The 12,214-nt window shown below is 54.4% G+C and overlaps 1 protein-coding gene and 1 long non-coding RNA gene across 2 annotated transcripts; one reads left to right on the forward strand and one right to left on the reverse strand.

The window, feature by feature from the left end:
- Positions 1-220: 220 nt before the first annotated feature.
- On the reverse strand, positions 221-5,744 carry LOC311604811. Its single transcript, XR_014781695.1, has 3 exons — positions 5,604-5,744; positions 3,862-5,518; positions 221-595 (listed from the first exon to the last, which is right to left on the reverse strand). It is a non-coding gene; the product is annotated as an uncharacterized lncRNA (long non-coding RNA).
- On the forward strand, positions 5,630-9,934 carry ZNF503 (zinc finger protein 503). The gene is made up of 2 exons (XM_084794909.1): positions 5,630-6,658; positions 7,366-9,934. The coding sequence occupies exons 1-2, from the start codon at positions 6,335-6,337 to the stop codon at positions 8,992-8,994; spliced, it is 1,953 nt and encodes a 650-aa protein (XP_084651035.1). The 5' UTR covers positions 5,630-6,334; the 3' UTR covers positions 8,995-9,934.
- Positions 9,935-12,214: the final 2,280 nt, after the last annotated feature.

Genomic DNA, 12,214 nt, shown 5'->3' on the forward strand with positions numbered 1-12,214 from the left:
TAACAGAAATACGGAAAAGGGGAGCCTTCACTTTTTCTCTGGCCAAGCTAGATCACCAGCTCCCCTCCCTCGGTGCGTTCACGCTAAAACTCTGTTTTCCCACTGATTCTCTGGAGAAAACTTGCTCGAAGCAAAGTTCAGACTCTGCGGCGGAATTTGCTTTCAGTTTTCGCTGAGGGCGGACTCTGCCCTGCAAGAAGGACAGACGGTTTCTGAAGCTTGACCAGAAGTGGAGGCTATTGGCACGGCTTCAAGAGAGCGTGAAAACTGTGGGCACCAATAGAACAGTGGGGCTGAGCCACTGCCTCCTGGGCATGGGGAGCCATCTCGTGCCTGTGACTGAGCTGAGGCGCATGGCAGCCGGGAGCCATTGCCAGTTGGATGCCTACTGGTTGGACTTACTCGATTTTAATGTAGCACCAACTAGAAAAATCCCGTCGGTTCTTAAAATGACAAAGGTTGAATTTATTGCAGAGCCATGTGTACGTTTTATCCACGTGAAGATAAAATTATACAAAACATCTCAGTGCTCAGGACCCCATTCATTGCTTCTGGCTTCAAGGACACATAACGTAACATGTCTGGAAATTGTAACCTATAGGATAAAAAATACATATTCCTACATTCTAAACGTGTGCACATATAATTAAATTGGTAAAATTATAAAGCAGGGTTTGGTTTGGTTTTTACATGTGTTTTTTTAAATCCCCTGTTTGCTTGAGATAGAACTAATGTCTAAGTAATCACCCTGCAGTGATTACTTATTTCCTACAGCCAAGTTGAACAGTGCCCTGTCTATAGCTCTTTAAGTATCTGTAGTACAGTGAGGGTGACATAAATACATTTGTAAGAAAAGGAGGCAGACAGATAACTGAGCCACAGTGCATCATTCATATATATGAATATGTATGTATGCAGATATATTAATATACAGTATTTCTGAGTTTAGAAATAAGTTATTTTCATAAGACTAGAGGATGAGGACAAATTGAAGGACTTTGGGGAGCCTTGTGTGAGGACCCCCAGTCCTGCAGCCCAGAGCACTGGGCTAGTCACAGCTGCTTGGAGAGGCTCCATATGGATGTTCAGATACAGAGCACCTTTGGGGTTCTTGTTGATGAACACCCCAGACAGTGTCTTAGAGAATAGCTAGCATTTAAACTAGCAGGCCCTGGGTGTCACACACACACACACACACACACACACACACACACACACTTCAACTAGCTCTCAGTCCTGACTTAATCTGGCAGTGGCCACTTGGGTCTGAGTTTGGATAAGAGCCTAACATAGAAAAGGGTGCTGATCGATTCTAGATTCTAGGACATTCCGAGAGCAGGAAGCCAGAGACACCAGAAGGCAGACCCCTGCTGGAACTAGACGGTCTAGTTTGAGGCCATGGAAGCAGTAATCTGGGTGTATTTACTTACGAACTCTTAGGCACACTCCTTCACACACCAAGTGCTGCAATCCCAAGGCCCTGTGGGTCTTAGTATAGTTGCAGAGCTCCACAGAGGCTACTGGCCAGGTCATTGAGGCTGGAACTGTGAAATTCTGAGGCAAAACACTAATTCCAAACATGGGCCTTGCAAAGGCCCACATATTTAACTATCCTGCACTGGCTGGATTACCTCCCTATCTAAATACACAAAACCCTTAAGGGGGCGAAGAGCATCTAAAAGTCCCTGCTTGAAGAAGAAAACAGGGGAGCGTTTTTTTTTTCCAGGAAATCCAGAGACTTGCACACACTCCTGCCGAAGGAGAAATGACCCGGGAGCTGAGAATGCCCCACTGCAGAGAATATAGCTACCATGCAGAGATTTATACATCGGGAGGGTGAGGCAATAAAATATATTCTCTGACAAATCAATTAGAAAAAGGAGAAGAGAGAGGAAACCAAGAGGGAAAGGTTCAGGGAGTCAAAATAGGGGAAAAAATGAAAGAAAAGAAAAAAGAAAGAAAAGAAAAAACTGTAATGAAAATTTTTTTTAAATGGAAAATTTTTTCAAATAAGCAGATTCAAAGAAGGGAATCCAGAAGAGGACACTCTAAGGCTATGTCGAGGTCTCAGGACTAAGCCAGGCCACATGTCCTGTCCAGCCCTAAGCCTCACTGGTTTGAAAAGTTGTTAGGCTCCGGTGTGACTGTCACCTCAGTGGCCTCAGGAATCTTGGACCTAACTGTAGTCTGATAGAGAGGGACTGGGTCCAGCGGCCTCAGCTTGCTCTTTCCCTCACCCCTCTAAGGGGGACTGCTTGGCTGAACAGAACCCGGGTGCAAAGACCCCTGGGGGTATGCGCCAGTCCGGGACTCTTGGGGCGCTCTGGGCCAGGCTTTCCAGCTCGCCGGGCCTGACCTGTCAGGCGGATTATCTTCGAGGGAGATTAATAGGGGAGGCGGGCTGCAATAATAATCGTTTTGTTTGATGTGACAACTCTGATAGGCGTTGATTTACTTACAAACTGATAGGCTTTTAATTGAGCGCCTCCGCCGAGCCAGAGATGAAAGGGAAGCCGTGGTGAAAGGCGGCCCGCCTGCCCTCCGGCCTCAATACTGATTAGCCATCTCGACAGTGAATAGTTCAAGGCATTTTCAAACTTTTTTTCCTCAGCTCTCTTCTCTTCCGCCTTCTCCCTTCCACCTCCTCCTCAAATATCTGCCATGCCCACACCCTTTATTTTTCTTTTTTGAGAAAGCAAATTATGTCCATTGTGTGCAAATAAAATCCGTAGGACATCCATGTCAACCACCTCTGAGAGTTGGAGGCATTAGACCTAGCCTGGAGTAATTAATAAATCCCCACCTCATAGCTTGCTCGGCCTCCAGGGATTTAGCCTCCCCTGAGAGGTGTTAAAATACCGGCATCTCCCCAAAGCCGCTGGAATGTAGACGCCCAGGCGCCCCTGTGCGCTGCTGGGCCCGTCGGGGTTGAGTTTTTAAGGCAGCCAACTGCGCGAGCTCACGGAACACCGAGCATACCCACGAGGTCCTGTAATCACTCTGGGGCAGGAACCATTCCACGATTCCACCAGGCTTGAAAAGCTGGGGTGGCCTCCTTTGAACTGCCCAGTGCAAGGAGAAAACTGCTAGAATTGGAGGAAAGGGCACTGGGCCTGGAAACTAAAACCCGGGAGTGAAAAAGGACATCATTCCAGGCCTGCGCTTCTGCTACCCACAGTTTTGTCCACAGCACCAGCTTTCCGGATCCAAGCCTGTCGGAAAGGCCAAAACAGCAGGTGGCCCAAGGCCGAGCTTGCTACTCTAGGACCACAGTAGCTGGCCAGAGGTGACACCTTCACAGCCATACAATGGGTGGCACTAACACCCGCAGGCTACGAGCAGGCTTCAGACATATTGCCAGGCAGAGAGAGTCTGGGGCTGCCACTTGGGAAAACTATAAGCTCCAGAAATCCTTCAGGCCACTTTCACAACGTCCGTGTGTTTTTGCCATAGTCTCGCAGACTTACCTTCCTAAAGGTTGCAGGAGCAACACAAACCTTCCTGAATGCCGGTGTTCTACACACACACACACACACACACACACACACACACACACACACACACACACACCAGCCGCCCCGAGCACAAACAGCTTCTCTTCTCTCCAAATTAACGTTAATCGAGTTACCATCTCATTAACTTTGCCAACCTAAGGAATCAAGGAATAAAATCAAAACTCCGTGAAAGAAGACCTACGAGAAAATTATAAAACACACCCCTACCCCCACCCTACCCCGAGAAAGTTCTTATTACCCGAGTGGAGTGGGGAGACAGAAACAGAAAGGAAAAGGAGACAGGGATGGTGGAAAGGAATGGACTAGCAAGCCGAAGGGAAGTCCCCAACAAGACTCCTGAGCGTACCCGGTTCAGCTCAGGGTGCGCGGTGGTTGGAACCAGGTCTCCAGGCTCGGCCCCCGCCCCTTCGCAGGGCGCAGATCGGCTCCAAGCTCCCAGCGCTCCCAGCACCACCAGTTATCAAAAGGACTTGACAACAAAAGAAGAGCTCTGCGGAAAAGTAGGGGGAGGGGAAATTCAAAGTCTCCCAAGTCCCTCAGAACAAGGGGGTGTGTCCTCTTCTCACCCCCTTCTACTTTCTACGAGTTTCTGGAGGTGACCCGGGAGCGGACGTTACGGAAGTCCAGAGAATTCGCCCAGCGGCACAGGAGTGCATACACATTGTGCACCCAGATCCAGGTACAAGGCGGCACGCACAGCGCCTCCCCTCTTCTTTCCAAACAGCCCGAGTGACGGCGCAAATCGAGGGGAACGCAGCAGTCCCGCTTCGCTTCCCTGGAAAAACCGGTTCCCACAGGCAGCCGCCCTTCCCTCTCGCGTTCCTGCCCTCTCCTCTCCCCGCGCAGGTCAGTCCTGTCTGGTCCACTTTATCCTACTGAGCAGCCGGGGTAGTCCGGACTCCCAGGACTGTCGGGTTAGTCGCAAAGGACCCGGGAGAGGACGAGAGCGAGCGTGAGACCTGCTTGCCTTTGCTCACGGTCAAGCCTCTTCTCTGGAGCTTTTCAACCCTCACTACGAACTCGGGTTACAGAATTAAGGAGGGTTATCCCACCAGCAACCTCCAGGACCCGGACTATGTTGGTGGTGCGGTTCTTTAGAAAGAAGTTCCCGAGTTTGGGGTCGGGACACTACCCAGGGCAGCAGTCAGACAGTCTCAAGTTACGTGCCTTGGAGAGATTATCCCAGAACGGCGGGAAACCTCCGTGTTAGACGCCGGCTCCACCGCGGGTTTTAGGTACCAAGCAGCCCCGGATTGACCGAAGCACCCAAAGGTGGAGGGTGTGGCTGTCTCTCCAACATCTAGAGAGAAGGAGTACACCCTAGGCCCGTGCGCTAGACTCGGCGTCCTGGGTGCACCTGCGTACTTTACTCTCACAATTTCATTTTCCTGACGGTGGGCGCCTCTCCCCCCCTTTTCCATTCTTTTTCTTACACCCCTACACACACACACACACACACACACACACACACACACGCACCAGGAGGCTGCGCCTCTTCGCCCCCCCCCTTCAGTTCCTTCCGGGTCTCTTCCTTCCTCTGTCTCACTCTCGGTCTCTCTTTTTCCCTTCAAGTCTCACCCGCCTTGTAATCAGCAACAAAAGCTGACATAAATCACGAGCAGATTGACAAGAGCTGACAAATAACTGATTGATTGCGGTCGAGGCACATTGACAATTGATGGAGGGGTGGAGATGCCCAGAGAAACGGGAGTGGGTGGAGGAAAGGGTAGCAAAAGGAAAGCAAGAAGGAGGGGGGGCGGGCGGGTGTGAGTGTGAAACAGGGGAAACATGTGACCCCCCGCTCCGGCCCCAATCTGAGCGTCTTCGGGTGTCACGTGACCGGGAAAGGCGGAGAGCTCAGCGCACGTCGCCCGGACGAGCAGCCACCGCCTCCGTTGCCCTTCTAGCTTCTGGTTTCTCTGCTGCAGAGCCTCCGGAAATCCAAGCGGGCGGGCAGACTTCCTCCAACATCGGCTCTCCACCCTTCCTTACCCGGGTGGCCACTAAAAAAAAATAAAATTATTGAAAAATTTTTGATGTGCAGACCCCCCACGCATCCCTGAAGTTGACTGTTCAGCTGGAACCCACACTGCGGCCAGTGTTTCTTCTCGACACCCTCCCGAAGTCTGTTAATTCACTCTCACGCACTCCCTCCAAAAGGTTTCAGTTTGTTTTCCAGCTGGGAAAATGAAGGACGGGGAGGAAAAAAAGAAGGAAGGCGGTAGATAGCAAACGTAGAATAAATGTCCATCTCGTCCGGGTAGCGAAGTCGAGGGAGGGGACAAGCGGAGGGGCGGCGAAGAAGGAGCTGCCCATTAAAACCAGCTCTGAGAGTCCTGGCGGCGACGGCGACGGCGGCGCGGGACGCGTCACATCCCCTTGACCCTCCAATCACCTCGGGCTCCCATTTGATTGGAAGGCGGCAAAGGCTTTAATCTCCCCCTCGGTGCAGCTGCTTTTGAAGTGAGTTTCCTCGCCAGAGCACCGGCTGGACTAGCAGCGGCTCACATCGCAGAGCGCAGCGCCGGCTCGGGGCCGGGAGAGCGCAGCGCAGGGCTGGGCTCGAGGCAGACACCGCGTACCGCGGGGCACTCCCGCAGTCCACCCTGCTTCTCCAGCCCCGCCACGGCTCCGCTGAGGGCCAACCAGGATTATTCGCTTCTGGCTCCAGGCGCCAAGAAGGCGCGCGGGGCTCCCGCGTCCGCCCGGCCAGCTCCTCCTCCAGCTGCTCCCGTTCCCCGGGCGAGCGCGCAGCCCGGAGCCCGCCCCGCGCGTCCCGGAGCCCTCCCCCCCGCTGCTCCCATGCGCGCGGGTGGGTCATGAGCACAGCGCCCTCGCTTTCTGCCCTAAGAAGCAGTAAGCACAGCGGCGGCGGCGGCAGCGGCGGCGGCGGCAGTGGCAGTGGCAGTGCGGACCCTGCCTGGACCAGCGCGCTTTCTGGAAATTGCTCGGGCCACGGCCCAGGCTCGTCCCCGGCCGGCAGCACCAAGCCTTTTGTGCACGCGGTGCCCCCCTCTGACCCTCTGCGCCAGGCTAACCGCCTGCCCATCAAGGTGCTGAAGATGCTCACGGCACGGACTGGCCACATTTTGCACCCAGAGTATCTGCAGCCTCTGCCTTCCACGCCCGTCAGCCCCATCGAGGTAAGGACCTTCTCTCAGGGTCATGCTGCGCCCCTACCAGGGCTGCCTTCCTGTGGGGTTTCTTTACCCTGGGATCTGGGGCGTAGGGTTTGGGGGGGTGCAGTAGGAGTGATTCAGCCCCAGGATGGGAGGAAAGGACAGCGCTTCCTCACCCTTGGTCGGGAAAGAACGAGATGAATTGGGTGCAAATTCTAAGGAGCAAAGCCACGCAAACTTGTCCGGTTTTGTACTAAATCCCCGGTGTACTTTGCTCTCCCCCATTGGTCCCTAGGCGGACAGGGGCCTGTATACTGTTTCAAAGTCCCCTTCCTCTGGCTCTCCAGAAACTAGTATATTTACACAGCCTCGGAGGCGCCAATCGCTCAAGCCCTTACTCTTTAGAATCAAGGAGTATGTGCGGGGGAAGGGGGATACAGTTCTGGGTCTAAAGAGACGAAAACCAAAATATTTGTGTGAGACTATTTTCAAATCTAAGTAGTGCCTAAAGAATGCAGGGAGGATCCTAAACCGGCCCGGGGGTTCTGGCATCTTTCCCAAGGACAAGAATTTTGTGGGTGGATGTGGAGTAGGGTGCCACTTAGAATTGCGCCTCGAAGTTGAAATGCTTTTCGCGGGCTGTTACGGAGGGCGTTAGAACCCTAAACCCAGGATTCTAAAGGGTTTCCCCTTCTTTCTCTGTGTGAACCCCTCCCTGCCTGACTCCGCAGCTGGACGCCAAGAAAAGCCCACTGGCGCTGCTGGCTCAAACATGTTCGCAGATAGGAAAGCCCGACCCTTCGCCCTCTTCCAAACTCTCCTCGGTCGCCTCCAACGGGGGCGGCGCGGGTGGTGCAGGCAGCGGAACCGGGGGCGACAAGGACGCCAAGTCGGGCCCCCTGAAGCTGAGCGACATCGGTGTGGAAGACAAGTCGAGTTTCAAGCCTTACTCCAAACCCGGCTCAGATAAGAAGGAGCCAGGAGGCGGCGGCGGAGGCGGCGGCGGCGGGGGCGGCGGCGGGGGTGTTTCTGCGGAGAAGTCAGGATTCCGGGTACCGAGCGCCACCTGCCAGCCATTTACGCCCAGGACAGGCAGTCCCAGCTCCAGCGCCTCGGCCTGTTCGCCGGGAGGCATGCTACCCTCCGCCGGGGGCGGCCCGGAGGGCAAGGACGACAAGAAAGATCCGGAAGCTGGCGGTGGTGGCAGCAGCAAGGGCGCCGGGGGCGCCTCGGCGGACGGGGTACCCGCGGGGCTAGCGCACGGCAGGATTAGCTGCGGCGGCGGAATTAACGTGGACGTGAACCAGCACTCGGATGGGGGTCCAGGGGGGAAGGCTCTAGGTTCGGACTGCGGCAGTTCTTCCGGCTCCAGCTCCGGTTCGGGCCCCAGCGCACCCACTTCGTCGTCGGTGTTGGGTTCCGGGCTGGTGGCCCCGGTATCTCCCTACAAGCCGGGCCAGACAGTGTTCCCTCTACCCCCCGCGGGCATGACCTACCCAGGCAGCCTGGCTGGGGCCTACGCTGGCTATCCGCCCCAGTTCCTGCCACACGGCGTGGCGCTCGACCCTACCAAGCCTGGAAGCCTGGTAGGGGCTCAGCTGGCAGCGGCCGCGGCTGGCTCTCTAGGCTGCAGTAAGCCAGCCGGTTCGAGTCCCCTGGCCGGGGCGTCGCCACCGTCCGTGATGACAGCCAGTTTGTGCCGGGACCCATACTGCCTCAGCTACCACTGCGCCAGCCATTTGGCCGGGGCTGCAGCCGCCAGCGCCTCATGCGCGCACGATCCGGCCGCTGCTGCTGCAGCGCTCAAGTCGGGATACCCGCTGGTGTACCCCACGCACCCACTGCACGGCGTGCACTCCTCGCTGACGGCTGCGGCCGCTGCGGGCGCCACACCACCCTCCCTAGCCGGCCACCCCCTCTACCCTTACGGTTTCATGCTCCCTAACGACCCGCTTCCCCACATCTGCAACTGGGTGTCAGCTAACGGGCCGTGCGACAAGCGCTTCGCCACGTCTGAAGAGCTACTGAGCCACTTGCGGACCCATACGGCCTTCCCTGGGACAGACAAACTGCTGTCGGGCTACCCCAGTTCTTCGTCTCTCGCCAGCGCCGCTGCAGCGGCCATGGCTTGTCACATGCACATCCCCACGTCGGGCGCACCTGGCAGCCCAGGGACCCTGGCGCTGCGCAGCCCCCACCACGCACTGGGACTCAGCAGCCGCTACCACCCGTATTCCAAGAGCCCGCTCCCCACGCCCGGTGCCCCAGTGCCGGTGCCTGCCGCCACCGGACCGTACTACTCCCCCTACGCCCTCTACGGACAGAGACTGACCACTGCTTCAGCACTAGGGTATCAGTGAGGGCGACTCCAAGGAATTTGGAGGGAGTGAAAGGAGCTGGGGGGGGGGGGGCGGGGAGGAGCCGAGGGAGGGGCAGGAACCGGGCTAGGATCCTGAACACCCACGGGAGCGGAAGACCGGGGCTGCCTAAGGAAAAAAAGAAAGTCTAAATCTTAACCTATCCACCCAACAACATAGAGCGAGTGAGCCTGGATGGGAAACACTTCTCCTCCACCCCTACTCCCCCACCCAAACTTTATAAAAGTTGGAAAAAAAATCATTTGACTTTTTATAGAAAAGGAAGGAAAAATAATTGAGAAAGTGTTCATCAGAAGACTTCGCCGGTGAACATTGGTATTTATTTATGTTAGCTCCAAGCGGACCCGTGGTTCAAAAGTGCATTATTTAGTTTGAGCTCCGTAGGTTAAATGGAGGAGGGGAGATATTAAAACTCGAGGGTAAATATGTGGAAAACAAACCCTCCAGTCCCTTGTAGAGTATAAATAAAAACAAAACCGCTACAGAACTAGGGGTCTTCTCTTTCATGTTACTTTAAATTGCTATGATTGTATTGTGCGTTCTTATTTAATGTCTGATTGAAACTCAAATTTACATGCATGTTTGTTACAAAAAATGAAAAAGACGAAACAAGATAAGTCACAATTTGTCAACTCTGATTTCAAATTGCAATTATTTTTAAGGTGTATACCATCGAAAGAGAATGGGTATTTTTTTGTATGTATTCTGGAAGAAAACAAGAAAAAAAAGGAAAAACAATTCTATTCCAAAACCTCATTTGCCTTATTTTGTTCTTTAAAGGAACACTTAACTATTTTTAATTTTTAAGTCCACCCGCTGAGAAGGGGACAAGGTTTACGTCATGTGCTAAAATAATAGACAATGTATCGCTTTAAAGATTAAAATTCCGTATATTTGATGTATTAAAAGGTTTTACTTCTTATCTTTTTATTTTTTACTTTTATTAAAGCGATTTCAGCTGCTGCGAGTTCCCGGGACCTCCCCAATACCTTCTGCCTAGGATCATGGCTGAATTTCCTACTGTTTTGTTGTGATTTTCTTGAATAGGCAAACGCTTCGCTTCGCAAGGACTGGCCAGCTGAATGGTTGGCATTGGGGAAAATATTTTTCAAGAAGAGAAATTCCACAGTGTACAAAGATAGTATCCTTGGCTAATTGCTCATTTCGTTTTTAGTTAAATCTCTCAAAAGCTGGTTTGTGAAAAGTGAAAGCAGGGACAATAGAGACTTTGGGATTTTTTTGTTAAATTCTTCTTTTAAGGTTTGGAGTGGAGGGGTGTGCGTTTGAGTTTCGTTTTGTGCTGAGAGCGGCGCCGGCTAGGACTCCACCGCCCAGCTGGAGAGCACCCCTCGGGACCCGCAACTGCCTGGTGGTTCCCCTCTTCACACTGCAAGCACCCCAGGCCTGAGGCAGGCAGCTCAGACAGACTAGCGGGTATAGGAGGACATTTGCTGGCCTGGGGAGAGTGCACAGTACCGTCTTGTCCCCCGGGAACAAAGTGGGTTCTGTTTGTTTTTGTTTGGGGTGCTTTTTTTTACCTAAAGTTAAATACTCCAAGCCCCTTCACACCCCAGCCCACCCCACCCTCTCGCCTAGTCCCTTTCTCCTTTCCGGAATCCGGGCGGGCGGCCTGCCTGCGCCAAGGCTGCTTTTCCCTGTCCGGATCGCTCCGTAGTGGGTGCCGTAACCCCGTCCGGGTTGCTGGAGTGCGCTCCGGGGCCAAGATTCCTGAATCCCCCTTTAAACTCAGCAAACCCAGGGTTCTGGAGGCACCTCTTCGCCTCACAGAAACTATTCTGGACTGTTGGCGGAGGGATGGGGGGATGGGGGGCGCATCGGCGCGGCAGGATCTGGGTGTGGATACCCCGTGGCGCGTTCCCTTCTTCCCTTGTCACCCGACAACTAGAAACTCAGGCAGAATAGCATAAGGAAATGCCCCGGTCGCAGCGGGACCGGAGCCCCTGGCCGGAGCTATAGTCCTTTAGCAGCTGGGAGCGCTGGGCTCAGGGCGCCTTTTTGGTGGGCTCTGGGACCTGAGAGTAGCGAGGATGAACGCGCGGCCCAAGGCTCATCCTCCTGGAGTCAGGCCTTTCTAGGTTCCCCGAGCCTCTCCGGCTTCCCTCGGCGCTAGCTCCCTCTGTCCCTCTGAGGCACGCCACACAGAGTTTATCCTCTGCTTTGGGCCTTGAGTGAAAGAGCCACTCGGGCCCCCGTGCCAGTTGCACAGGACTTAGTGGCTTTTGAGATTTTTCCACCCTCCTCCTTAACAGCAGCCTAACACTGCGGGACCTTTTCCCGGATGGCACGCAGAGAGGACCCGGCCATTTCTCGAAGGCCGCCGGAGCAGAATTTGTGAAGACTCTCCTCAGAGGGTGCAGCCTGGCGGCCTGAGACCTTGTTAACAGAGCTGGCGCCGGAGAAGAAAAACTGCGGCCCAGCTGCGGCTCTGGTGCCGAGGAGAGACTTTAGGCTTGCGCAACCTTGTCTCTCCATCCATGGGTGCTTGAAAAAAAAAACCCTCCACCACCACGACCACCAGATTGGGAAGTAGATGGTGCCACCGGAGCCCCCAAACCCCAGGGCCCGTGGCTTGGGATCTGAAAGCCAGGTCTCTAACCTCTCACCAACACCATCCACGGGCGGCTGACTCTGAAACCCACAAGCTTCGGCAACCATGACCTTGCATCTTTGGGCAGGGGTCCTTGGGCCTCAACGCCTTGCTCTCCAGGGTCACACTCTGATATGGAAGGCCTAAACAATCCCCAGCCCTGGAATTCAAGCCTGGGACCTGCAGGGAGCCGACTGGGACCTTCCGGCCTTCTTGGCATTTTATTAGCCAAAACAAAACCTCTTTAAAACAACGACAACAACAACTTTAATGGGACCTTCTTCCAAGAGAAGTTAAGGTATAAGGCAGCAAAATTCCAGAGCCGCGGGGTTGAGGGCTAAGAGCAGGAAGGACTCCCTGACTTGCGAGATGGAGCCAAGTCACTCGGGTGCACCTATAAAATGAAGGGTGCCAGTGTGTGTTGCGGGTCCTGGCTGAATTCACGAGCCTCCCCGCAGAGACAAGACACGTCCTCACCACCCAACCCCACCCACCCCCACCCCCCCTGGCCATGCTGGAGCAATCCCCTCCTCTGGCTCTCGGCGCCTTTCTCTGCAGCTGGGGAGAGAACAGCAGTCGTCGGCTGGAGCCTGC

The sequence above is a fragment of the Acomys minous genome (assembly GCF_964271855.1).
Source record: "Acomys minous genome assembly, chromosome: 9".
Classification (NCBI taxonomy): domain Eukaryota; kingdom Metazoa; phylum Chordata; class Mammalia; order Rodentia; family Muridae; genus Acomys; species Acomys minous.